The sequence below is a fragment of the Hypanus sabinus genome, chromosome 14 (assembly GCF_030144855.1).
Source record: "Hypanus sabinus isolate sHypSab1 chromosome 14, sHypSab1.hap1, whole genome shotgun sequence".
NCBI lineage: Eukaryota > Metazoa > Chordata > Chondrichthyes > Myliobatiformes > Dasyatidae > Hypanus > Hypanus sabinus.
Window position 1 is genome coordinate 72153482 of NC_082719.1, and position 25042 is coordinate 72178523.

The 25042-nt window shown below is 39.8% G+C and overlaps 1 protein-coding gene across 1 annotated transcript in view; it reads right to left on the reverse strand.

Moving 5' to 3' along the window:
• itga1 (integrin, alpha 1) overlaps window positions 1-25042 on the reverse strand; it is a 196077-nt gene that overhangs the window by 152034 nt on the left and 19001 nt on the right. Inside the window, exons 2-5 of the mRNA XM_059989435.1 lie at window positions 16370-16490; window positions 4929-5041; window positions 3679-3767; window positions 2233-2347 (exon numbers count right to left, since the gene is read on the reverse strand). Coding sequence (XP_059845418.1) covers window positions 2233-2347; window positions 3679-3767; window positions 4929-5041; window positions 16370-16490 — 438 coding nt within the window. The remainder of the gene's footprint in view (window positions 1-2232; window positions 2348-3678; window positions 3768-4928; window positions 5042-16369; window positions 16491-25042) is intronic.

The window sequence follows — 25042 nt, forward strand, 5'->3', positions numbered from 1 at the left end:
CTGTATGAGAACAACAATCATGGATGTGAGGTGCGGCACGGACACATGGAGATCTGAAATGGGGCTATGAGGAACATGCAGCCAGCAGCAGAAACTCCTTTTTAACTGGTAATATCTTTTCTGTTCTTTGACTTTTCATAGAAGATTAGGAAAACGTAGTTGGTGAGCACACAGCTATTGGTTGTGTAAGTTCCCGTCTTCTTCCACTGAGACAATAGAAATACTTAACGGTAATTACAAACCTCTATGAGCCTCCCTGGTCATTATTACGAGGGGCAATTCTTGTAATACACTCATGTCCCTTCTGCCTTATCGATTCTCTACTCAGTTAAAAAAATACTCCACACCCTTACTCTTTCTACCAAAGTGCATAACCTCACACTTTGCTATACTGTATTCCACCTGCTACTCCTTTGCCCACTCTCCAAACATGTCCCAGTCCATTAGCATACTCTTTGCCCCCTCAATACCACCCGTCCCTCCACTTATCTTGGTATCATCTGCAAACTTGTGCTACAATTCCATCAGTTCCTTCATCCAGATCACTAATATATAAATTGACAAGATGCAGTCCCAACACTGGCCCTTGCCTAGATAGGGTAGGCACTGAGAGGATGTTTCCAGTTGTGGGAGAGTCTCAGGCCAGAGGCCACAGCCTCTGAATACAATGATAGGACTTTGGAACTGAGATGAGGAGAATTTTCTCTTGTAAGATAGCAGTGAATTTGTTGGGTAGTGAGGTGGAGATACACCTCTATCAAAGGAGGGGTTAGGTGGTCCTTCTCTCCACTAGCCTACAGGTTACCCTTAGGAAAGATGTAGCACCCGCTTAGTCCCCCTAATCAGGGTCATGTGTAGTCATGGGAGCAGGTGGTGGATGGTCATATGAACAGCTGGTGTATTTTACAAGTCCTGGTACTGACGCCAGGCAGAAAATCTCTGAAGAGTAATGATAATGGCTGGGGTCACCCAACTTGTAAAGACACTGTCCAGAAGAAGGCAATGGAAAGCCAAGAACAACCATGGACATATAAAAACCACGATTGTCCACGTCATAGGACACAGCACATAGAAAAAAACATGAATCTGTAGAATTCATTGTTATAGATGGATGTGGAGGTCAAGTCAATGGGTGTATTTAAAGCTGAGATTGATAGGTTCTTACTTAGTAAGGGCATCCAAGGTTATGGGGAAAAAGGCAGGTGAATGGTGTTGTGAGGGTTAATCAACTATGGATGATTGAATGGTGGAGCAGACAATGGGCTGAATGGCCTAATTCTGTTCCGGTATCTTATTGTCCAATTTCTCTTCACAAGACTGAAGGAAGTCATTCGACCCATTGATTTTATTTTGACTTGGACATTCCTATTCATTCTGTTCCCTCGTCAATTTTGGTTTAACTTATCAGTCATTCCATTCCTATCAATAATCCTTGATTTTTCTGCTACCCATCTACTTTAGGCACAGTTCATAGCAACCATGTTTCTGCAATATGAGAGGTAATCAAATGACCTCTCATTGTTAATTGAGCATTTGGGATGGTATTGAGAATCCTTGTAAGAGGAGGATACACATAGCCCTTTGTAAGTGCAGAAGGAATGCACTACCCATCAACTACCTACCTGCCCCATCCTGTCAAGGCTCCTGCCCCATCGGGTAAGAGTCTCTGTTTTATAAATAACTGACATTGGCCTTATTAGCCATTACAGAACCGATAAAACTGTATGGAAACAAATCATCCTCAATCCTAAAGGGCTGTTCACGGTATGCGAAAGTGAACACTATCTTAATAAGTAAAATATAAAACTCGAGGACTAATATTGTTAAGCATATCTTGAAATCTCTGCTTTTACTAGTTTGATCATCATCATCCAGTTTGAAAAGTGAAAAGGCTGACATTGTTTAACACTCAAATAGCTATATAAATATTTTTATTGCCAACAACTTTTACTCTTGGGAACTTCAAGCATTTTCTGAAATCGACCTTTCTTCTGAGAAAAATGCTCTTTTCACTTCAGAACTAATCTTTAGCAATACCCATTAGGGGCAATGTTTAATGAAAACTATCAGTAAGTCTGGGACCTTGCTTTGTTTCCAAACGTTTGTACTGCTTTTTCCCTAAATAGCAATACTGCTTCAGGAATCTTCCCATATATGTTCATTTTAACATTACCTCCATTTAAACTTGATTACTTGTGAAACCATGTACAACTGTAATGCTTTGCTGCATACCTTTTACTGTAGGAGCTATGGTGTTTACAACTTGAAAAGTGGAGCTTACATTCGAACAGGCACCAACTGTATAGTATAGGCCTCCACACTTGTAAGCATAAAGTGGTCCACATGTCTGAAATAAAGAATATGAAAAAAACATACTTTAAAATGTTTGTAAAACACTAAACATCTCCTTCCTCTATTGTTTTTTCCTTTCTACTTCTCTTCTACTGATAGTTGTGTTGGCCTGTGGTTAAGTGGTTAAGGTGTTCATCTAGTGATCTGAAGGTCACTAGTTCGAGCCTTGGCTGAGGCTGCGTGTGTGTCCTTGAGCAAGGCACTTATCCACACATTGCTCTGCGATGACACCGGTGCCAAGCTGTATGGGTTCAAATGCCCTTCCCTTGGACAACATCAGTGGCGTGGAAAGGGGAGACTTGGGCAACTGCCGGTCTTCCATGGTCTATCGAGACTTACGGAGGCCAACTACTATCAGTGATAGTATCAGTGATAACTATTGATAGTAGTTACACAGACAAGGAAAATAACAAAGAATGAATCTCGGCAACATCTACTGTTTAAGGAAGCATGGAGATATCCAGACAGGTTGCTTTCTATGGTGTATTGAGAAAAATTGGTGAGGGTCAATGGGGCCAGACCAAATTTCTTTAGCCTCTTGAGGAAAGAGGAACATTGGTGAGCTTTCTTGGCCATTGGACCAGGACGGCATATTGGGGATGCCTAGGAACTTGAACCTCATAACCCTCTCAACTTCAACATCGTTGATGTAGAGAGGAGCCCTGAATGATGCTTGAAGGAGTGGCTGCATGGCAAAACAGCAGAGAAAACTTTGTTGCTATTTATGTAGTTTCATGAGATTTGTTAGTGATGTGTTGCTCAAATTGTATGCTTTTATAGAAACAACCAAGTAAACTTTAACTCACTGCAAAAGCTCTGCAGTATTATCATGGATGTTTACAGAATACAATCCTGTCAACTGCCTCTTGCCATCACTGTATCTTTATCCTGCTTCTGGATAAAGATCCTGCTTCAGGATCTCTGTTAAAAGACAATAACCAAAGCTCGCTCCACTCATAAGGCATCTTTAATGTGATAACATGTAGAATGTAGAATTGCTTCAAAGGAGTTTATAGGACAAAATCATGGTTAAATCACACAGATATTGAAACACATGACCAAAATTTTGCTCATTTTAAGGGGTAATTTGAGCTACATGAAGTGATTTCCAGAAAGAAGGGCTTTGCATTTGAAGGTCTGAATATAGTCAAGAATCCAGAATTGGAGAAGACTTGATTACAAACATATAGAGGTGTAAGGAAATGGTGGGAAAAAGTCCAATCCAGATAGGATGCTTTCTATGGTGCATTGAGAAATCGCAGAAAGTATGATATTTGATCTCTGTGTAGACAGCACAATTAAAGTTTTAGGATTTAGGACTCTTACCAGAAAACCTCCATTGGGATTTGCTGCCAGCGATAGTCCTAGTGTCATGTTTTCCTTCACTTCAGTGATATTAGGTACTGTTAAGTATTCTGTAACAAGAAAGAAGCATCGAATCACCAAACCCTTATTTTCTGTCATCTTATCCTGAAGGCAACTCAGTCCCAGAGAGCCTGGTTGGCTTGGTCCAGTCTCCTGGCACTAATGCGAGCAAGATAATATGGAAAAGTTTAAGAAGTTGTCACCTAGAGAGATGGTGGGAGCAGGATTGAGATGCTAGACCCAGTACCAGTGCTGATTACTGGAACTGAGAGCTTACAGATAAGCAGGAGGTAGAGCCTAATGTCATTAATTGTATCCTGCAAGATCCAAAATACTTCAAGGCTTGATGTCAATCCTCCACGGCTTTGAAGGTCTCTGCCAGTATTTGGATAGAAGTAGCTAATCATAGAAATGGCACCTGTTCCAATATTTTTTTGAATCTGTCTTGGGAGTGGACACTGTGGATTTTCCATTTATTACAGGTGATCTAAGACTGTGCTTGATATTAGAATGCTAGTACAGAGGCCATCCAGAAAACCTGTTCACACAATCCTTAGAAATCAGTTAGTGAGCTCCCTGTCCAGTAAAGACTCACTTATATCATTTAATTAAAAAAAAACATGGCAGATGCTGGAAATTGGTAGTAAATAAAAAACAGAAATACTGGAATCACCTACTAAAGCAGATAGCATCGGTGGAAAGAGAAAATGGGTCTGGATGTGAAAGTTAACTGTGTCTTTCTTTCCTCTGCTCTTGCCTAATCTGCTCAGTGTTTGCAGCATTTTCAGTTGACATTTAATCTCTCCTGCCTTATATCCTATAATATATAGTATCACTACCTGAGATATCTTATTAAGGGTGCACATGTGCATGTATGCATTCTGAAAAGAAGCTGGAATAAATCATCTACATGTTTCAAATCCCTTCATACTTCTCCTAGATCAGCCCTTAATAGCCAGGAGTTTAGCAACATTATCAGAGAATGCCTCTGATTTTAACTTTACATTGAAGGAGGCACAAATAACTGGTTTAAATTCCTTTATCAATGATGACTTCTGGCATAAATCAAACAGTTTAAATCACCTGGCTTTCTTTTCTCTTACTTACACATTACATTCTTTTGAGAGATGATGCAATAGCGATCAAAGTTAACACACTAATTTTATTCTTGCTCCATAAATTTCATGCCAGAAAATATATTTTAATTTTACCAGTCAAGTTAAGTTTCACACATTCAGGATTGCTGGTCTTGAATGTTGGGCATTTGTAGATGTCACCAGTTCTGCGTTTGGGCTGTCCTTCCCAAGGAGAACCAATCAGAAGCCTAAGTGGAAAGAAGAATACACCATGATGATGTTATATTACAATAATATTGATAGGAGAATGAGGGGTCCAGTCAACCATAGAGTTTCAAATTCTGGTGGAAGATAACTCCCAGTTCTGGATGGCCTTCAGCAACTCACCATTTGTCAGCACAGTTTTCAGTATATTCAGAATCTATTTCCTTGAGCTTTGTGGTAGCATACCATATGATGGAGAGGGTCTTTGATGCGATGATGGAACTTAGTGTCTTAAACCACCAGGAGTGTCTTGTACAGCTGCATCCATGATAGGCAAAGTTAAAGTCACATAGGTTTATCCTATGTGTTCATCCTGACCTTCAGAAGACATCCAACTAAATAGGCTTTGACAGTTTTTGGCATCTTTTCAAGCCCTGAAGTTCTGGGAATAGTGCTACAATTATTTCAATGACGTGTGTTCAAAATAATGAACACATCAACAAATCTCCACTTACAGTCACTATACCAGAAGTCCCACAATGCATGACTAACACAACATTCTCCTACCTACCATTTTTAGTTATCAGCATGGAAAACTAATATCCACATGCACCATCATACCCACAGACTGAGACACTGACCTCTCTCATGAACTGCATATCCACTGCCAGCTATTGAGGCATGCAAGGTACATTATCCAAGCACATTGTGTGTCACTCGCTAATGGACTTGAAGGGCATAATCTGTGCTAGCACCAAACTTGAACTGAGGTGCCTGTAACTCCTTGCATCCCTTGAAAAAAAGTGCCCAGCATCAGCAGATTTCCTCGTGTTTGCCAGCAAAACTATATTGGGACTGATAATTTTATTATTGCATATTTTACCATCTGACTTACATACCATTTCCCATCTCATATTCCAACCTCTTCTAATGCACAAACTGCCGATGATACAATCATGCCTTCCTTGGTCTCACACTTGCCATCTCCAGCAAGGCCATGTGCCTGTGGCTTTCTCACTTCAGATGAGCAGCCAGGGAAAACAATGCTAAGAAAAGAAGTGCACCAAGATAAAAATACCACTCGGACTCGGTTATTTGTTTGTGTCCGTCAGCTATGGATTGGGCTTAACTTGATGCTTTCCAAAAGCTACAGCATATTCTCTTTCTTAATGTCTATATGCTCACGCTTTTCAATCCGCTGTAAGTCATCTCTACAATCACCAAGATCCTTCTCCATAGTGAATACTAAAACAAAGTATTCATTAAGTATCGTTGCTATCTCCTCTGGTTCCAAACACATTTTTCCAAACACACAATAGGACACTTGATTAGTCCTATTCTCTCACGTCTTCTCCTCTTGCTCTTCACATACTTGTAGAATAGAACATAGAACATAGAATAGTACAGCACAGTACAGGCCCTTTGTCTTACAATGTTGTGCCGACCCTTAAACCCTATCTCCCATATAACCCCCCAACTTAAATTCCTCCATATACCTGTCTAGTAGTCTCTTAAATTTCACTAGTGTATCTGCCTCCACCACTGACTCAGGCAGTGCATTCCATGCACTAACCACACTCTGAGTAAAAAACCTTCCTCTAATATCCCTCTTGAACTTTCTTCCCCTTACCTTAAAGCCATGTCCTCTTGTATTGAGCAGTGCTGCCCTGGGGAAGAGGCGCTGGCTGTCCACTCTACCTATTCCTCTTAGTATCTTGTATACCTCTATCGCATCTCCTCTCATCCTCCTTCTCTCAAAAGAGTAAAGCCCTAGCTCCCTTAATCTCTGATCATAATGCATACTCTCTTAACCAGGCAGCATCCTGGTAAATCTCCTCTGTACTCTTTCCAATGCTTCCACATCCTTCCTATAGTGAGGCGACCAGAACTGGATACAGTACTCCAAGTGTGACCTAACATTACCACGCAACTCTTAAACTCTATCCCTTGACTTATGAAAGCTAACACCCCATAAGGTTTCTCAACTACCCTATCTATCTGTGAGGCAACTTTCAGGGATCTGTGGACATGTACCCTCAGATCGCTCTGCTTCTCCACACTACCAAGTATCCTGCCATTTACTTTGTACTTTGCCTTGGAGTTGGTCCTTCCAAAGTGTACCACCTCACACTTCTCTGGGTTGAACTCCATCTGCCACTTCTCAGCCCACTTCTGCATCCCATCAATGTCTCTGCAATCTTAGACAATCCTCTACACTATCCACAACACCACCAACCTTTGCGTCGTCCGCAAATTTGCCTACTCACCCCTCTACCCCTACATCCAGATGGTTAATAAAAATCACGAAAAGTGGAGGTCTCAGAACTGATCCTCATGGGACACCACTAGTCACAACCCTCCAATATGAATGTATTCCCTCCACCATGGGCCTCCGCTTTCTGCAGGCAAGCCAATTCTGAACCCACCTGGCCAAACTTCCCTGGATCCTATGCCTTCTGACTTTCTGAATAAGTCTACTGTGTGGAACCTTGTCAAATGCCAGATGGGCTGAATAGCCTAATTCTGCTCCAATGACTTATGTTTTTATGGTCTAAATCTTAACCCCCGTGAAGCAACATTTATACACCTTACAAATTCCAAAGAAGTTAAAAATAACAAACACTAAGTTAGAGTTAATCAGCATCTAACAAGCAAGCTCCTGATAATACTTCTATTATTAATACTTCTATTATAAGTTTGGGAGTGGGGTTATTGATGCTGCCAAATATTTGATTCTCCCATTTATTTCTAACATTAAGGTACTGTCTAATTCCAGTTCTGTAGTACTTGCATTAACTCAGTTTTGATTGTTTTATCTCTGGTGCCTGTGAATGTCACATATGCTGGCGTCTTTTCCCAAATACACTAGGTGTGGGTGTGGGACAAACTGGAAACAAATCAGCAACCACAGCAGTGCAGGAACATCCTGCAATCCCTTCAGGTTTCTTTTTCATGCAATAAGAAATTTATTTATATAGACCAACCACAGATCTATAAATAATTAACTTTTAAGCCTTGATGTAATCTCTACTGATACTGTTGTGATCATGGAAGAAAAATAGGATTGGCTTCACTTTCTGTTAACAGCAACATCTCCACTTGCAAAACGTCTCCAAGTCTACTAATGATAAACTGCAAACAGTAATTTTTCTCCCAAAAGATAACACAAATTATTTTGAAAGCAATTTGCTTCATTCATGCTACAACTACTTCACATTCAAATTCACCAATGATTCCTTCATTTCATTAAGTTATTTAATCATGATAGATCCACTACCATTTAAGCATGGCAGTCAATTTAAAGTCTTTGCTATCATTTTCAAAATAGGAAAATCAGGTTAATTTGGTCTAACAAATCCTTTAATTCCTAACAGTGTATTGAGTTCTTTCCCTAAAATACCCAAGTTATAAATAAGTCTGCCAAATTGCATTTACATTCTGGATCCTATCAGAAATCTAACTGCAATAAGACAAACAGGAAAAAGCAACTTTGAAATTATTACATATTGCAAACATTGACATGTAGCCAGCAAAATACTTCAATCAAGTGGATAATTATCTGTGTTGTCTTCATTGCTACACATCCTGTGAAAGCTACACAAAAACTTAAAATGAATGAAGCAAAGTTTTGCTCAGAATATGGGAAACATTTTATACAACTGAAAGCTTTGGTGACATGAATTTGTGTTCTGTTGTTTAATACAAAATATACAAATAACTAGATTATCAGATAATGATTTATGCAACTGTGTGTTGATTGTTTAACACTAAAGAAATCACACAAACACTACTCATATGTTTCAAGACATCATTTCTGTCAGAAAAAAATAGTAGAGTGAAATTATAAGCCATATGAGTATTGATATTGGTTACCCAATTAAAATAAAAACTGTTTTATATCTAAGGATCATTTTCAACTTCTGTTTACTTAAAGTATAACGTACGCACCTAGCAGGGATTGCAGGGGACATCCATTTTTTTTTGCAAACTGAATGGTCCACTTGTTTAAATTAACTTGAGTGGGCCTCAGTTCCTGGCTCTTGACTTCTATTTGCAGAAATATCCTGCACTCCATCAAAAGCAAACTTTCTTTCAACAGTTCTATTTCCATTTCTGTAAGTTCTTTTACAATTCCCACTTCCTTCTTTCTTCCAAAATCTCTATCAAACCTTTGGTTCAGATTTTGCAATTGTTACATATCCCATAACTGGATAACTTACCAGCAAAGACAGAGAGGTCCGTTGAAGTCTGATGTCACTATTTTCAAACGTTTTTATTTATAAAGGGACACAAAAGTAAGGTTAATACATACACTTGGATAGTGCACATCGTCAACACTCAATCTAAAGCGTGGGTATAGTAATAATCATCATTAAGAAGTGAGCTCTACGGTTGTCTAGGGGTTAATAGATTGTCCGTTGGAAATATAAAAGTCACTCAGAAGTCTGCAGGCCTCAGCCCTTTGAAAATCGCTGGGTTTCACATGGGGCGACCGACTGAGAGAGAGATTGGGGAGAAGAGAAAGAACTTGCTGAGTCTTGATGAGGCTTCCATGAAATCGGGGGGGGGGGGGGGAGCGTTGGTTTCCTCTCCCCGATGTTAGTTAAAAGCGGTTTTCTGTGATTCCAGCCACAAATTCCAATCCCGGAATCTAACGCACGTGGCTTCCTTCAGAATGGCTTCCCGCTGCTGCGGGAACACTCTCTCGTGTCTTCTTGGTGCGTCTGAGGGGGCTGTCCCCCTGAGACTCTCCTTTATACTTCCTCACGGGGTCGCAGGTGTCAATCAGGTTGGGATGATGCAATCTCTCTCTCAACCAGCCCACCTTGCCCAAGGGCTTTTCACGTGGTCTCCATGAGACAATAGTCGCTGTCGTCTTATTCTGCATCCCAGGTGGGACATGCAATTTGGCACATCTCCACATCTCCATCTCTCTCTCTCTCTCTCTCTCTCTCTCCCTCTCCCTCTCCCTCTCCCTCTCCCTCTCCCTCTCCCTCTCCCTCTCCCTCTCCCTCTCCCTCTCCCTCTCCCTCTCTCTCTCTCTCTCTCTCTCTCCCTCTCTCTCCCTCTCTCCCTCTCTCCCTCTCTCCCTCTCTCCCTCTCTCCCTCTCTCCCTCTCTCCCTCTCTCCCTCTCTCCCTCTCTCCCTCCCCTACTGGGTCTACTGACCCCCCCCCCCCTTTGATGGGTGCTCTTGCTATTCTCACAAAGGAGGGGGCTGGGATCATAACACAATCAATGATGATTGCTGCACTTGCCACTAATCCAGAAATGTTTTGTGGACCCTCTTGTGCCATTAAATGCCACGATTATTTTTACTGCCTAGTTTTAATGACCAAATACAAAATTCGTTTTAATATTTTCATTTTCAGGATCTAAGAAATATTGGCAAGGGCTATAGATGCCCTTGAGAAAGTGGAGGTGAGGTGCCTTCTCAACTTCTTGCAGTACTTCTGGTAAAGATATTCCCATAATCCTTTTGGCTAGGGAGTTTGACCAAGTGAAGATGAAGGGATTGCTGTAGGATGCTGCATCACTTGGAAGTGAGCACGTAAATTGGTGGTGTTTCCATAAATCTGAAGCCCTTGCTCTTCTCAGCTCTGGAGATTGCATGCTTGGTAATAAGACTGTCAAAATAGCTTAGATGAGCAAACAGAAAATGTTGTGGCTGGTCTACACTGCAGTCACTGTGTGCTAGTGACAGAACGTATGAACGTTTACAATAGCATAGAGTATATCAATCAAACAGGCTGTTTTGCTTTCAATAGTGTGAGTTTCTTATGGGTTTTTGGGGAGTTTTCCCACACTTTCCTGAGCTGTACATAGTGGTGCTGGACAAGCTTTAGCGTTCCTCTGAAATGTTACAGCCACAGCATTTACAAGGGTGGTCCAGATGAGTTTCTGATCAGTGGTGATCTCAGGATATTACTGCTGTGGGACTCAGTGACGATAATGCTACTGAATGTCAAAATAGGCAGATAGACTTTTTTTTAAAAGAAACCTTCATCTGTGACATGAGTGTTACTAACCACAAATAATCCATGCCTGAATGTAGTCTAGGTCTTGCTGCACTCATGCTTCCTTTGTTGAAAAATAGCGACTGAACATGATGTACTTCTGACCTCTTTAATGGAAGGAAAGTCATTGAAGAAGTAGGTGAAGTTGTTTGGTTCCAGATCATTGCTCTGAAGGATGCCTACAGTGATATCCTGGAACTAAGATAACTGATCTCCCATAGCCAATACCATTTTCCTTTGTGCAAGGGAAGGCTCTGACCACTGAAGTCTGTTCCTCGTGATTTTCATTGCCTTGCAATGTGGCCTTGAAATTCAGTTCTTTTCATCCATGTTCAAACCAAAGCTGTAACCTCTCACTCAATGTCAATAAGACCAAGGAACTGATTGTAGACTTCAGGAGAGGGAAACCAGAGGCCCATGATCCAGTACTCATTGGAAATTCTTGGGCGTCAATATCTCAAAGGATCAGTCCTGGACCCATCATATAAATATAATTGCAAAGAAAGCACAACAGCGCCTCTACTTCCTTAGGAGTCTGTGGAGGTTCAGCACGTCATCAAAATTCTTGGCAAACTTCTATAGATGCATGGTGGAGAGTGTACAGCCTGGGTGCATTACAGCCTGGTATGGGAACACCAATGCCTTTGAGCATAAAATCCTATAAAAGGCAGTGGATTCGACCCAGTACATCACGGGTAAAACCCTCCCAACCACTGAGCATGAATCGTCATAGAAGAGCAGCATCCATCATCAAAGATACTCACCACCCATACTCTTTTCTTGATACTCTTTTCTTGCTGCTGCCATCGGGTGGAAGGTACAGGTGCCTCAGGACTTGTACCACAGATTTAAGAACAGTTACTGCTCCTCAAACATCAGGCTCTTGAACAAAAGGAGATAGCTACACTCATTCCATTTCAGGTGCTTCCACAACCAATGGTATCACTTTAAGGACTCTTTATCCTGTTATTTCATGCTCTTTCATTTCATCTTACTTCATACTTGTTATTTATTGCTATTTACCCTTATATTTCCACTTGCCCAGTTTGTTGTTCCTTGATCCTGCTTACAGTTACTGTTCCAGAGGTTTGCTAAGTATGCCGGGAGGAAAAAGCATTTCATTGTTCTATGTGGTGACATGTATGTTCTCTGATAATAAAAGTTTCATTTGAACTTTCTGAACTTTGATGAAACACAACTAGCACATTGATGTTTATACACATTGGAGATCAAGTTATTGGTGAGTAAATGCCAGTTGGTAGCACTTTTGATGTCACCTTCAATCACCCTGCAGATGGCTGAGATCAGATTTACAGAGATGTAATAGGTTTGATTGGATTGTTTTTGTGAACAGTGCTTTCCACTAGGTTTTCTACATGTCATTAATCTTGGAAGACATCACAAACATTGATTGTAGGTAGTAATCAGGAGATTTTCTTGTTCAAGTTTAACCTGATACTATGAAGATGCCAAGGTTTATTCCCACTGTGCCACTCCCTCTGGTCTATTTGTCTTGCAAATTAAGAGCATACCCAGTTGATAGTGAAATCTCCCATGCTCTCTGTGTGGACAACATTGTCTGGTCATTGCTTGACTAGTATAGAGATATCCTTCCCAATTTAGACACGTGACCACATATGTTTGTGCAGAGGATTCTGCAAAGTCACCTGAGTTTGGATAATTTTGCCATGTTCAGTGTCATGTGCTGTACACTTTTATTTCTCTCTTTCAATCTAGCAGCAATGTACTTGCTTGTTCTTGCTTAGGTCATTTCAGAGGGAACTTGGTACCTACAGACCAGACCAGGTAAGGATAGCATGTTCTCACCACGGGATAGCATTCGATAAGCCAAGAGATTTGAATGTAAAACAATAACTTTTATATATGGCGATCATTACTAATAATTAGATTATTTTAAAAAAAACAGCTATGTCTTAATTTCAAGTCTACATCTGCTATGGTGGAATTTGAATATGGAAATCCGGATTGTTAGTCTCAGCCACCGTGGGCTGCATACCATTATGACAAATACTTCAGTATAAGCACAACAATCATAGTCTTATTAGCGCAAAGATCAAAAGAATTGGGAGTCGAGTAGTTAAGAACAAAGAACAGAGAGACCAAAGATGGCAGAGCAATGAGTTCTGCTTTTCCCATGCCCCATAGACAAGAAACACTCTACTTAAAATCATAGGCAAGAGTTAACCAATCAGAACACTGAATTTGTCAGACTTCTTAGAAAACGAGGAGGAGTAGGATAATTCTGAGTGTGTGTGTGTGTGTGTGTGTGTGTGTCAGGGCTCATCCTGAATTGCTCCAAAAATATTTGTGGACTGCCTTCTTAAACAGTCGCAGTCCTTGAGGTACAGGTATACCCCCTAGCCCATGCTGCAGGGCGAAGGTTTCCAGGATTTTGAACCGGTGACAGTGAAGGAACAGTGATAGATTTCCAAGTCAGCATGGTATGTAGTGTGCAGGGCAACTTCCTGGTGTTGGTGTTCCCATAGTTTTGCTGCCTTGTCTTTCTAGTTGGTAAAGACTGCAAGCTTGGAAGATGTTGCAAAAGGAACCTTGGTGAATTATTGCAGTACTTTCTGAAGAGATTGCAAATTGCTGCCACTATGAGTCAGTGTTGAAGTGAGTGAATGGACACGGATGGGTCCCTATAAAGCAGGATGCCAAGTCATTACTTACTGTGGGATTCTTAGACTCTGAACTACTCTTGTAGCCACATTATTTATGTGTCTACACAACTTCAGTTTCTGGCTAATAGTAGCCCCCAGGATATTAAAAGTGAGGAATTCATTGATAGTAATGTCATCGAATGTCAGGGAATGTCAGATGGATTTTCACTTATTGGATATGATCATTGCTTGGCACTTGTGTGACACAAAAGTTACTTGCCACCTCTCAGCACGTGCCTGGATACCATCCATTGATTGTTGTATTGGTCTGTGGATGGTTTCATTATCTGAGGAGTCATGAATTGTACTGAACATTGTACATCATTGTTATTATTATCCTTTATATAAAATCCAAGCCATTCTGCAATTGTACTTCTTATTTATCTTTACCATTTACCTTTCTAACATTTAATGAAGTGTCATCTTGAAGTGTTTTGGAGATCTTGTTTGCTAATTAACACATAAGCTGGATACTATAATGAAAGAACTTGAAGCTGAATTAAACATTCAGTCTTCTCATTGAGTTATGTAGTAATTACCATGATAGGGTATTTAGTGCTAAGTAATTACTTATAATGTGCAAATTTTGATTATTATAATGTGCCTAATTTATTATTTGTTCCAGGGACATAATAATTTAGATGATATATTTTTGCCTACTTCTCTGTCAATCAGAGAACTAGACTTATTAATCATTATTTATTATCTCACTTGATGTTATTTTTTCAAACAGGGAGGAGAAAAATAGTTGACAAATCAAACAGAAAGAAAGATGGTGCACCCTCAATTATATTCTCATATAGTAATCTGATCAATTCTTAATGTATATGGATTATAGAACAGTATAGCACAGGACTAGCCAATTGGCAAAGTTAATTTAATCCTCTCCCAGCACATTGACCACATCCCTTCCTTCTCTGCATTTTCATGTGTCTATCTCAGAATCTTACAAATGTTCCTGTGCTATCTGCCTCTACTGCTACTCTCTCTGTGTAAAAATACTTGCTTGCTCATCTCCTTTGTACTTTATCCCCTTCACGTTAAATGCATGATCTCTAGTACCGGACATAAAATTCTGGAAAAAAAGATACTTGCTGTCTACTCTTTTAATCCTTGCATAAACTACTATCAAATCTCCCTTCAGTCTCTGGTCCACCAGAAAAAAGTACCCCAGCTTGTTCAACCTTCCCTCATCGTACATGCTCTTCAAACCAGGCAGCATCCTGGTAAGCCTCCTCTGCACCCTCTCCAAAGGCTCCACTTACGCATCTTTCTTATAATGAAACAACCTGAATTGAACAAATGAGACTTTTATAAAGCTGTAACATAATTTCCTGGCTCTTGATATCAGTGCCTTGACTAATGAAGACAAACATGCTATGCATCTTCTTTTCCATCTGATTAACCTGTATGACCGCTTTAGGGAGCCATGCACCTGAGCCCCAAGATCCCTATGTTGTTGCAGATCCTGCATTTGTGTTGGATATCCCAAAGTGGCAGCTCCTCACACTGGCCTAAATTAAAAACTCTATCTGTAATTTCTCTGACCAAATCTGTAACTCATCTATGTCTTGTTGTCTACTTTTGGCAATCTTTCATGCAATCCACAAAGCCACCAATCTTTGTATCTGTAAACTTACTCACCCACACTATCACATCTCCATCTAAATCATTTATATATATATAACAAACAACAGAGCTCTCAGTAAAGATCCCTGCTGAAAAATACTCATCACAGGCTTTCATCCAGAATGAGGCCCATCCACAATTACCCTAGTATTCAATGTTGGATCCATTCAGTCAAGTTACTGGGGATCCCATGCATTCTAATTTTCTGAATCAGCCTACCACCAGGATCATGTCAAACAACATCTTATCTGCTGTTCACTGTCCCAATTACTATTAGGAGGTCTATTATAAAATCCAATAGAGTCATGGCATTTAACCTATTTTTAAGTTCTCCCTATATAGACTCAGTTGATGCGCTCTCCTTTTCGTACACTCTGAGTCCATATTTGATATTGTCCCTGAGCAGCAATGGAAAGCCTCTCCTTTTACCACCCTGCCTATCAATTCCAAAACAGCTAACATTTAGCAGCCTGTCCTATCGCTCTCTCAACCATATGTAATCATATATTAACTACATATATGCAACATGAACAATAATTTTATTTGCTCTGTAGAATTCTCGACGGTCAGAGCAAGAAACCTGATTAAATGTCCTTAATCACTAATGAAACGGTTGATACCTGACACATTGAAAAGATTGATGTACTTATTTCCCATAATGGTCACAAAGTCTTGTACTCCTTACTAGAATCACTCCTGGTGAGTAGTGAACACCTCAAGAGCAAAAATTGTGAATGAGTTATATGTTAAATATGTTATTTAGAAATGTCAGTGAAGTTGTGCCACACCTGTACCCGTAAAACCAGCCTCAGCTTTCAAATATAATTAACACCAAAGACGCAGCAAAACATTTACCTTTACTAACTCTGTGCATAGGCAGGAGCAACTGTGATGCTCTCCTTTTGGGGTTTGGCTTCTTAGACTTCATGTAACTAAGTTTCATAAGCATGACACAGACAGAGCATTTAGCCCAAGTAGCTAGATCAAATTTCTACCACTTTAAAATCAGAATTAATTCTAAAATCATCAAAAAAATTACTTGCCATTTCCCTTCTTCATTTTCAAATTGCTTAACAGTATATCCAAACATATCCCTTTGTGAGCCAGTAAACATCATAGGGCTTTTCATATCAACATTGAATGAATTGGCCATCTGTAGAATACCTGAATATGAAGCAAATAATAAAATAAGTGAATCTTTTACATTTGTCTTAGCAACATTTATATTTAAAGCATCATGGAAAGTTTAAACATGTATATGTAAAACTACTGATAAACAAGGGACAAGTGTGTATGTCCAAACCAAGTGATGGAGGCATTTCTCTAAATCCTTGGGGTGATATCTGTTATATTATTTTACCCCTCAGCCTGGATCAGCAGCATATGCCCTCACCAAAAGTGGAAAGCAAAATAGCCCAGAGCCATGCAATGACAGGTTGCTGTATCATTTCACAAATTGAAGAGTTTCAGTAACAAAAGACATTCTGTAAAGGTTGGAAATCCAGATTAATACACACAAAATGCTAGAGGAACTCAGCAGGACAGGCAGCATCTATTGAAGGGAATAAAGAATCAATGTTTTGGGCTGAGACCCTTCATCAAGAATATCAGTAGCCTTTCAAACATGATCACGAAAGACCCAGCGGTATTATAATTTCCTGTACAATCAACTTAGCTGTGGCATATTCAACAGCTAAATAAGCCTAAAGCATCTGTTGCACTCAAATGACTTATTAGGTTCCTCATTTTCTCATCATTTCTAGTGCTAATGAAAAGTTGAACTCTGAGCAGACAGAGACTGCATTCAGGAGATCTTTTTATTTCCTGTAAAGTCTCCTGTCCCTGATGATGTTAATAATTCTATGATTGTATTTCATATATAAATATAGGAATGACATCTGATGCTATTTCCATGACAACACCTTAAGAAGCACAGGATGCAGTAACTGCATACTGAGCTCTGTATTCCACTGTTCCCAAAGGCAATTGTGGAGACTTAAAAATTAACTAACCTATTCAAGAAAACAGAAGGTAGGTTTCGAAGAAACCGTAAAATTGCCTCCCTTGCAATGCAGCTGAATTAAGCCAATAGTTTTCCTGAGAAAACTAGTGTCAACTATTTCCTTGTAAACAGTGCTAGTGCCCATCAGCAGTAGGTGCAGGTTAATCATAACAGAATGGATGACGATCCACACCAGATAAATTTCGAAAAGTCTGTGGATCTTCTATATCTATTTCAACTAATTACAGAAATAAATATCAAAAGTGTATAAATAAATGTTCTGTGAACAATCATCATTTCTAAATTACATTTAACTTTCTAGAGTAAAAACGGAAAATGCAGTAAATGCTCAGATCAGTCAGCATCTGTGAAAACTGAAAGAACCTCAGTGTTTCAGGTCTAAAGCCCTTTGGACCTGGAATGTTCACTATTTGAAGCAATTTTCCACTTCATATTAAATTGACTTCTACTATGAAAATAATAGGAAAGGTAATCTTAAAATCAGATGTGGAAGCCATAGAAAGGGTGCAGAGGAGACTTACAAGGATGTTGCCTGGATTGGGGAGCAAGTCTTATGAGAATAGGTTGAGTGAACTTGGCCTTTTCTCCTTGGATCGACGGAGGATGAGAGGTGACCTGATAGAGCTGTATAAAATGATGAGAGGCATTGATCGTGTGGATAGTCAGAGGCTTTTTCCCAGGGCTGAAATGGTTGTCACAAGAGGACGCAGGTTTAAGGTGCTGGGGAGTAGATACAGAGGAGATGTCAGGGGTAAGTTTTTTTACTCAGAGAGTGGTGAGTGTGTGGAATGGGCTGCTGGCAACGGTGGTGGGGGCAGAATAAATAGGGTCTTTTAAGAGACTTTTGGATAGGTACATGGAGCTTAGAAAAATAGAGGGCTATATGTAAGCCTAGTAATTTCTAAGGTAGGGACATGTTCCGCACAGCTTTGTGGGCTGAAGGGCCTGCATTGTGCTGTAGGTTTTCTATGTTTCTAGATGGCAACTGCACAATGAAACTCAGAAATATTGAAGTTGCTACTTGCTGCTCCTCTAAGCTTCTTGATGATTTCATTTCATCATTCAAATACATAGAATGACATTGTGCTCATATACCCATTTCATTCATAAAAGGGAACTTGCCAAGTAAAGTTTGCTCTTGTCTGTTCCAGCCAAAGTACCATTTTAGTAGCTCATTAAATCTTAATTACCTGGCTATCTACCGACATTAAATATTAACTATTATAAGACTAGATTTTCATTTCACCAGATTGGGGAAATAAAAAAATTAATATATTCAGCTTTCTTTGTATCTTTTTCTCTCTCCTTTCACTCATACTATGTTGCTTCCTGTAGCCAATTTTACATTGAATTGAATATTCTGATCATCTCTTCCTAGTTCAGAGTTTGTATTGCTCTTCAGTTTTACTTTTGTCAAGGTGATTAAGGATTAACACATTTGCTATCTCTGTTCACAATAGTTTCAGCTATCCTATAGAGAGTAATGTGCTTTTTGGATGGTTAGTTGCCTGCTGGTCCAATCAAATTGTGAGTGAGAAAGGACTGATAGAACAGTTAAACAGTTAGGACTGATAGAACTGATAGAACACTGATAGAACAGTTGACGCTGAAGTACATTGGCTTTTCAGATTCCTTTGAACTCTCAAATACAGTTCTAGAACAGAGTATTAGCATAATATAAGCATATCCAATGAAATGGACAGTGTAGATGATTGTTGTAAGTTACAACAGAACATTGATGGGATGCAGAGCAGGATGCAGGTGGAGTTACGTAATCCCAATAAAATATGAAGTGATACACTTTGAAAGGTTGAAATTGATGGCAGAGTGCAGAATTCAAAATTCAAGATTGTTTATTACATGCACTTTGAAACCTACAGTAAAATGTGTAGTTTGTGTAAACAACCAACATGCCTATATGGCGCGCTGGTGCCAATACAGCATGCCCACATTGACAAAGTAATGCACACAACATTCATAGCAAAATCCTTAGCAGTGTGGAGAAACAGAGGGATCTTTGGGCGCATATCCATAGATTCCTCAAAGTGTGCAGAGGAGATCTATTAGGATGCTACCTGTGTTAGAAAACAGGTCTTATGTGGAAAGGTTAAGGAAGCTAGGTTTTTTCTCTGGAGTGAAGGAGGATGAGAGGTGCTTTGATAGAACTGTTTAAGATGATAGAAGGCACAAATAGAGGAAACAGCCCGAGACTTACTCATGGGCCAGAAATGGGTGATATCAAAGGGCATAGTTTTAAGGTGATTGAATGAATGTGTAGGGGGGAGTCAGAGGCAGGCTTTTTTAACAGACAGAATGGTATATGTGTGAAATGTACTGCTGTGGGCGGTGGTAGAGGCAGATATATTAGGGACATTTAATAGACTCTTAATAAGAAACATGGATGAAAGAAAAATAGAGGGTTATGTGTGAAGGAAGAATTAGATTAGCCTTAAGTGGGTTATAAGGTTGGCACAATATCATGGGGCAAAGGGCCTGCACTGTGCTGTACTATGTCCTATATTCTAAATGTCTTTTCCTAATTAAACACCATAAAGAGCAGTGAGCTGAACACCTTTTTTGCATATCTGTGTGAATCCCCAAAGCATTGGCAAACCTGTGATATTTGGCTTGAAGGCTAATGTCAAAACATCCTTCAGGCCCCAAAAGTGTGCTGAAAAGCTGTGCTAATGAACTGGAGTGTTGAAGGACATCAGTCTCTCACTGTTCAATTCTGACGTTCCCACCTGTTTCAAAAGGGCCAGCAACCGTATTGGTGCCTAGGATCAGCAGGGTGTGCTGCCTCAGTGGCAGTCCACCAGTATCACTCATACCTACCATACTGACATGCTTTCGAAAGAATGCTATGGCTAAAAGTAACTCCTGCCTGAGCAAGTACATGAACGCTACAATCAACATAGTGTCAAAGCAGGTCTACAGAAGACACAATCTCACTGTATACTACACTGATTTCGAGCACCAAGATAAAAGCAAAACACACATAGGCTGCTGTTTATCGAATGCAGCTCTGCATTCATACCATTATTCCCTCAGGGACTAATCAGCAAGCTTCGAAACCTGGGCCTTTACACTTCCCTTTACAACAGGATCCTCGACTTCCTTATCAGGAGGCCAACAGTCACTGCTATTTGGTGATAACATCTTCTTCTCACTGACAATCAACACAGGCACACCTCAAATACGTGTCCTGAGCCCACAGCTCTGCTCTCTATACCCATGACAGCTCAAGTATGGTCTATAAATGGTGATAAGGAGGCAGACTGATCTGCTGGTCCAGTGTTGTTGGAACAACAACATCACAGCCAATGTCAGCAAAGGCAAGGAATTGAGAAGTCTGTAAGACCTTAAGACATAGCAGCACAATTAGGTTATATGGCCATTCAAGTCTGCCCCACTATCCTACCTTGGCTGATCTATTATCTCCCCATTCTCCCACCTTCTCCCTGTGTCCTTTGACACTCTTATCAATCAAGAACTTCTGCTTTAAATATAACCAATAACTTGGCCTCCACAGCAATCTGTGGTAATGAATTCCACAGATTTACTACCTCTAGTTAAAAAAGTTCCTCTCCATCTCTCTTTTAATGGGATGTCTTCTATTCTGACATTGTGCCCCAGTCCCAGAGTGCCCCACTACAGGAAACCTCCTCATGTTCTCTCTATCTAAGCCTCAGAATATTTGATAGGTTTCACTGAGATCCCTCAGCATTCTTCTACACTCCTGTGAGAATAGGCCCACAGCCCTCAAATGCATCTTATACATTAACTCTTCCATCCCCAGGATCCTCGGGACCCACTCCAATTCCAGCACATCGCTTCTTAGGTAGGAACCCAAAACTACTCACAATACTCCAAGTGCAGCCTAACCAATGCCTTATAAAGCCTCAGCACAACATCCTTGCTTTTGTATTCCAGTCCACTCAAAATGGACTTGTCCATTCCATTTGCCTTCCTTACGACTGAATCAAGTTAACTTTCAGGGAATCCTGCATAAAGACTATCAAATCCCTTTGCACCTCGGATTACCGAATTTTCTCCCCATTTAGAAAATAGTTGCATGACAATAAATTGCCCTGCACTGTATCCCGTCAGCCACTTCTTTGCTTATTCTCCTAATCTGTCTAAGATTTTCTGCAGTCTCCATGCTTCCTCAAGACTATTTGTCCCTCCACCTACTTTTATAACATCCACAAACTTGGCCACAAAGCCATCTATTCTGTCATCCAAATTATTGATACTTAATGTGAAAAGAACACCACTTCTCAAAGACAGTCAAGCAGAAGCTCCCTTCACTCCCACTTCTTGTTTCCTGCCTTCTGTCCACGCTGGTTTCTTTCCTGTATTGCCATGGACTCTCATCTTGTTTAACAGTATCATGTGTGGTATCTAGTCAAAGGCCTTCTGCAAATCCAAGTAAACAACATCCATTGATTGTGAACTTCAGGAAGAGGAGGGCAAGAGAATGCCTACCAGTGCTCATTGAGGAGTCAGAAGGAGAAAGGGTGAGCAGCTTTAAGATCAACATCTTGAAGCTCCAGAATCTTGGACCCAATATATTGATGCAACCGTGAAGAACTGCTTTGCTTCGAATTTATGGAGATTCATATTTACCTATGACTCTTACAAATTTCTGTAGATGTATGATACACATCACTATGGTCGTATCACAACCTGGTGTGGAGTCTCCAATCCTTTGGATCTCAAGAGGCTTCACTGGTTTATGCCAGCTCCTTCATGTCATCAAGGACACTTTCAAGGAGTAATGCCTCAAGAAAGTGGCATCTATCACTAAGGACCCTCACCATCTTTGGTATGTCCTCTTCCTGTTACTAACATTGGGGAGCAGTACAGGAGCCTGAAGACACACTCTCAATGATTCAGAGACAGCTTATTCTCCTCCACCTTCAGATTTCTGAACAGTTCATGAACAAATGAACATTATCTTGTTATAACTTCTTGTTTGCACTATTTCAGTAATTTATCGTAAGCGTATGTCTTGGCACTGCACTGCTGCTGCAAAGTAAGTTTTGTTTTCTAATGCACTGATAATAAATCTAATTCTGATTCTAAAATGTTTCATTAGGCAAAAAGTAAATTACATTATAAAGCTTAAAACTTTTGAATACAAATTGAGATGAGTGTTCTGTTTTCCTTCAAGACTCTGTTTCTGATGCGTAAGTACATTTAGTGGATTGGCATTAAGGACAGGGACAGGCCTTTAGGCCCACAGAGTCTGTGCAAATCATCAAATAACCATTGACACTAATTTCATTTTCCTCTTTCCATTAAATTTCCTCACATTCTGCCAGTGCACCCATGCTAGGAGGAATTAAATCTACTAATCTTTGGCATGTGGGAAGTGTGACGAGACCTGTAGGATTATTCTTAGTGGACTGTTCCCTTAAAAAGAGAGAGAGGGAGCGAACAGTGTGTGCGCTATTTCAGCAATGGAGAGAGAGAAAGTCTATGAGTTGCCTTGGAAACTGAAAGGCAGAACTATATGATGGACAGCTCGTGTTCGGCACTTGTGTAATATATACAAGGTCAGTTGGCTTTGTAATCAGACACGCCAGACACCAAGAAAGACACTGACTGAGCTTTGTGTGCCCACGACAAAGGTGGGGTTTTTGCTCACAGTGTGGACAAAGGGGTGACTGGTGGAACGCTATCAGCGTGTTTAACCCTTGCCTGAGTTGATAGCAGTACCACGTGAAAATGGCATTCTCTTTTTGTGGTCACAAGTCGGTGACTTTGATAATCTTTGGGAGCAGGACAACGTGGAGGATACATCGGCATCAGCACTAGGAAGACAAAACAACTCCCTCTCTCTCCAACTCTACTCAATTTAAATTCCAGAACTGAACTGACTACTTACCATACCACCGCAAGACCGTATCATCTGATCACCTGAGCTGGGAGAAGCTTGGGAACTTTATTTACTCAGTTATATATGCATATACTTTGTTAACCTGTTTTGTTTTATCTTGTTTTATATTACTTTATCTCGTAGTTATTAATAAAATAGAGTTTATAATGGAAGACTCAGACTCCCGATGTGTCTATTTCTGTTGGTCCTTTTTAACCCATTACGGGGTACGTAACAGAAGAACCAGGAATGGTCAGGGAAAGCCCATGGAGTCAGAAGGGGAGAAATCCCACTCTGGCAGCATTGGAGATCAGCAATGAACTCAGGTCACTGGAATATAACCAGCTGCAATGTGTTCTCTGTGTTTAAAGCTCTATTGAATTCATCTTCTGCTCAACAATGCCAAAGAGCAAGAACAATTTGTGGAAATAATATTCACATACTTATAAAATTATGTTCAAAATATTCTTGATCTCATTAGGACAAATATTGTTATGATTAGATATACAATGTGTTTAATTTTTTAAAGAAAATTTTACTTTGAACTAAATAAAAGTTTGAATCACGGAACAAGTATGTGCCTAAAACTACCATAGACTTTGTCCATTAGAACAATTTGACCATGATTACTGGCATATATTGAGTCTTGGGCATGAGTAAAAATAGTACTTCGTAATATTATGTTCTAAATTCTAAAATCATTAAAACAAATGCAAATTTCAGCCAACAATCTAATACAACATTATGACAGCATTGAACACTATTCTGCTTTCCAGACACATGCTCTAGGGAACTAACTGTTGCTGGCAAGGAAAACATCAAAACAACAAATCAGAATGTTCTGTCTCAGTCAGTAGCACATTTGCACTGAAGATCAAAGATCATATTCAAACCCTACATTAAGAATTAAGAAAAACAGGGCCTTTAAGTAGGTTAATCTCATTGCTCTGTCCACTGTCCCCTTAACCTTCATTTCATTCACATGTGTAGCCAGGTGACCATTGAATATCATTTTTTACTGTTAAAGTGCTTTCCTTGGTAGTGCTAAAATAGCTGCCTGTGCCTTTAAGAGAAAACGGTGATGTCACCTTGCACGGGTGGAGTAGAACGAAGAATTGCCAAATCCTAGAGAGAACAATGCTTGAGTGCTTTTCCCAGGTTTGGTGAGGAAGGGTGAATAATATTTGATAGCATCCATGTAAATCCATTTATATTTATTTTAAAATCTAGAATATCAGTAATTTGCCATGTTTTACATGTGGATGCTTTAGATTTTCACGAGTAAGTTAATCAGCACTGGAATAGCGTGGTTGTGCAAAGATCCTTATCGGCCTAGTAGATTAGTCCTTTTGGTAATTTAAACTATAATGCATTATATGGTAAAAGTTTATTTCTGTCTTTCTTTATTGTTTCATGACCGAACATGAATATAAAAGAATAATGTGAATGTGTTAATCTCTGTTTACGTAACGTGAGCAAGGAGAATTTGTTTCAAAGTCTAGCTTATATGTGTTTGAAAGTTAAGCACACGTGTGCAAAGTGAGTATACCTCAAGTTAAGACGAGGTGTACTTTTACTTTACTTTATTCTCACCAAACAATTGACACTAGAGCGTACAATCATCACAACAATATTTGATTCTGTGCTTCGTGCTCCCTGAAGTACAAATCGAAGTAAATATAATAAAAACTTAAATTATAAATCTTAATTAGAAAATAGAAAAGGGAAAGTAAGATAGCGCAAGTCAGGTCCGGATATTTGGAAGGTACGGCCCAGATCCGGGTCAGGATCCATTCAGCAGTCTTATCC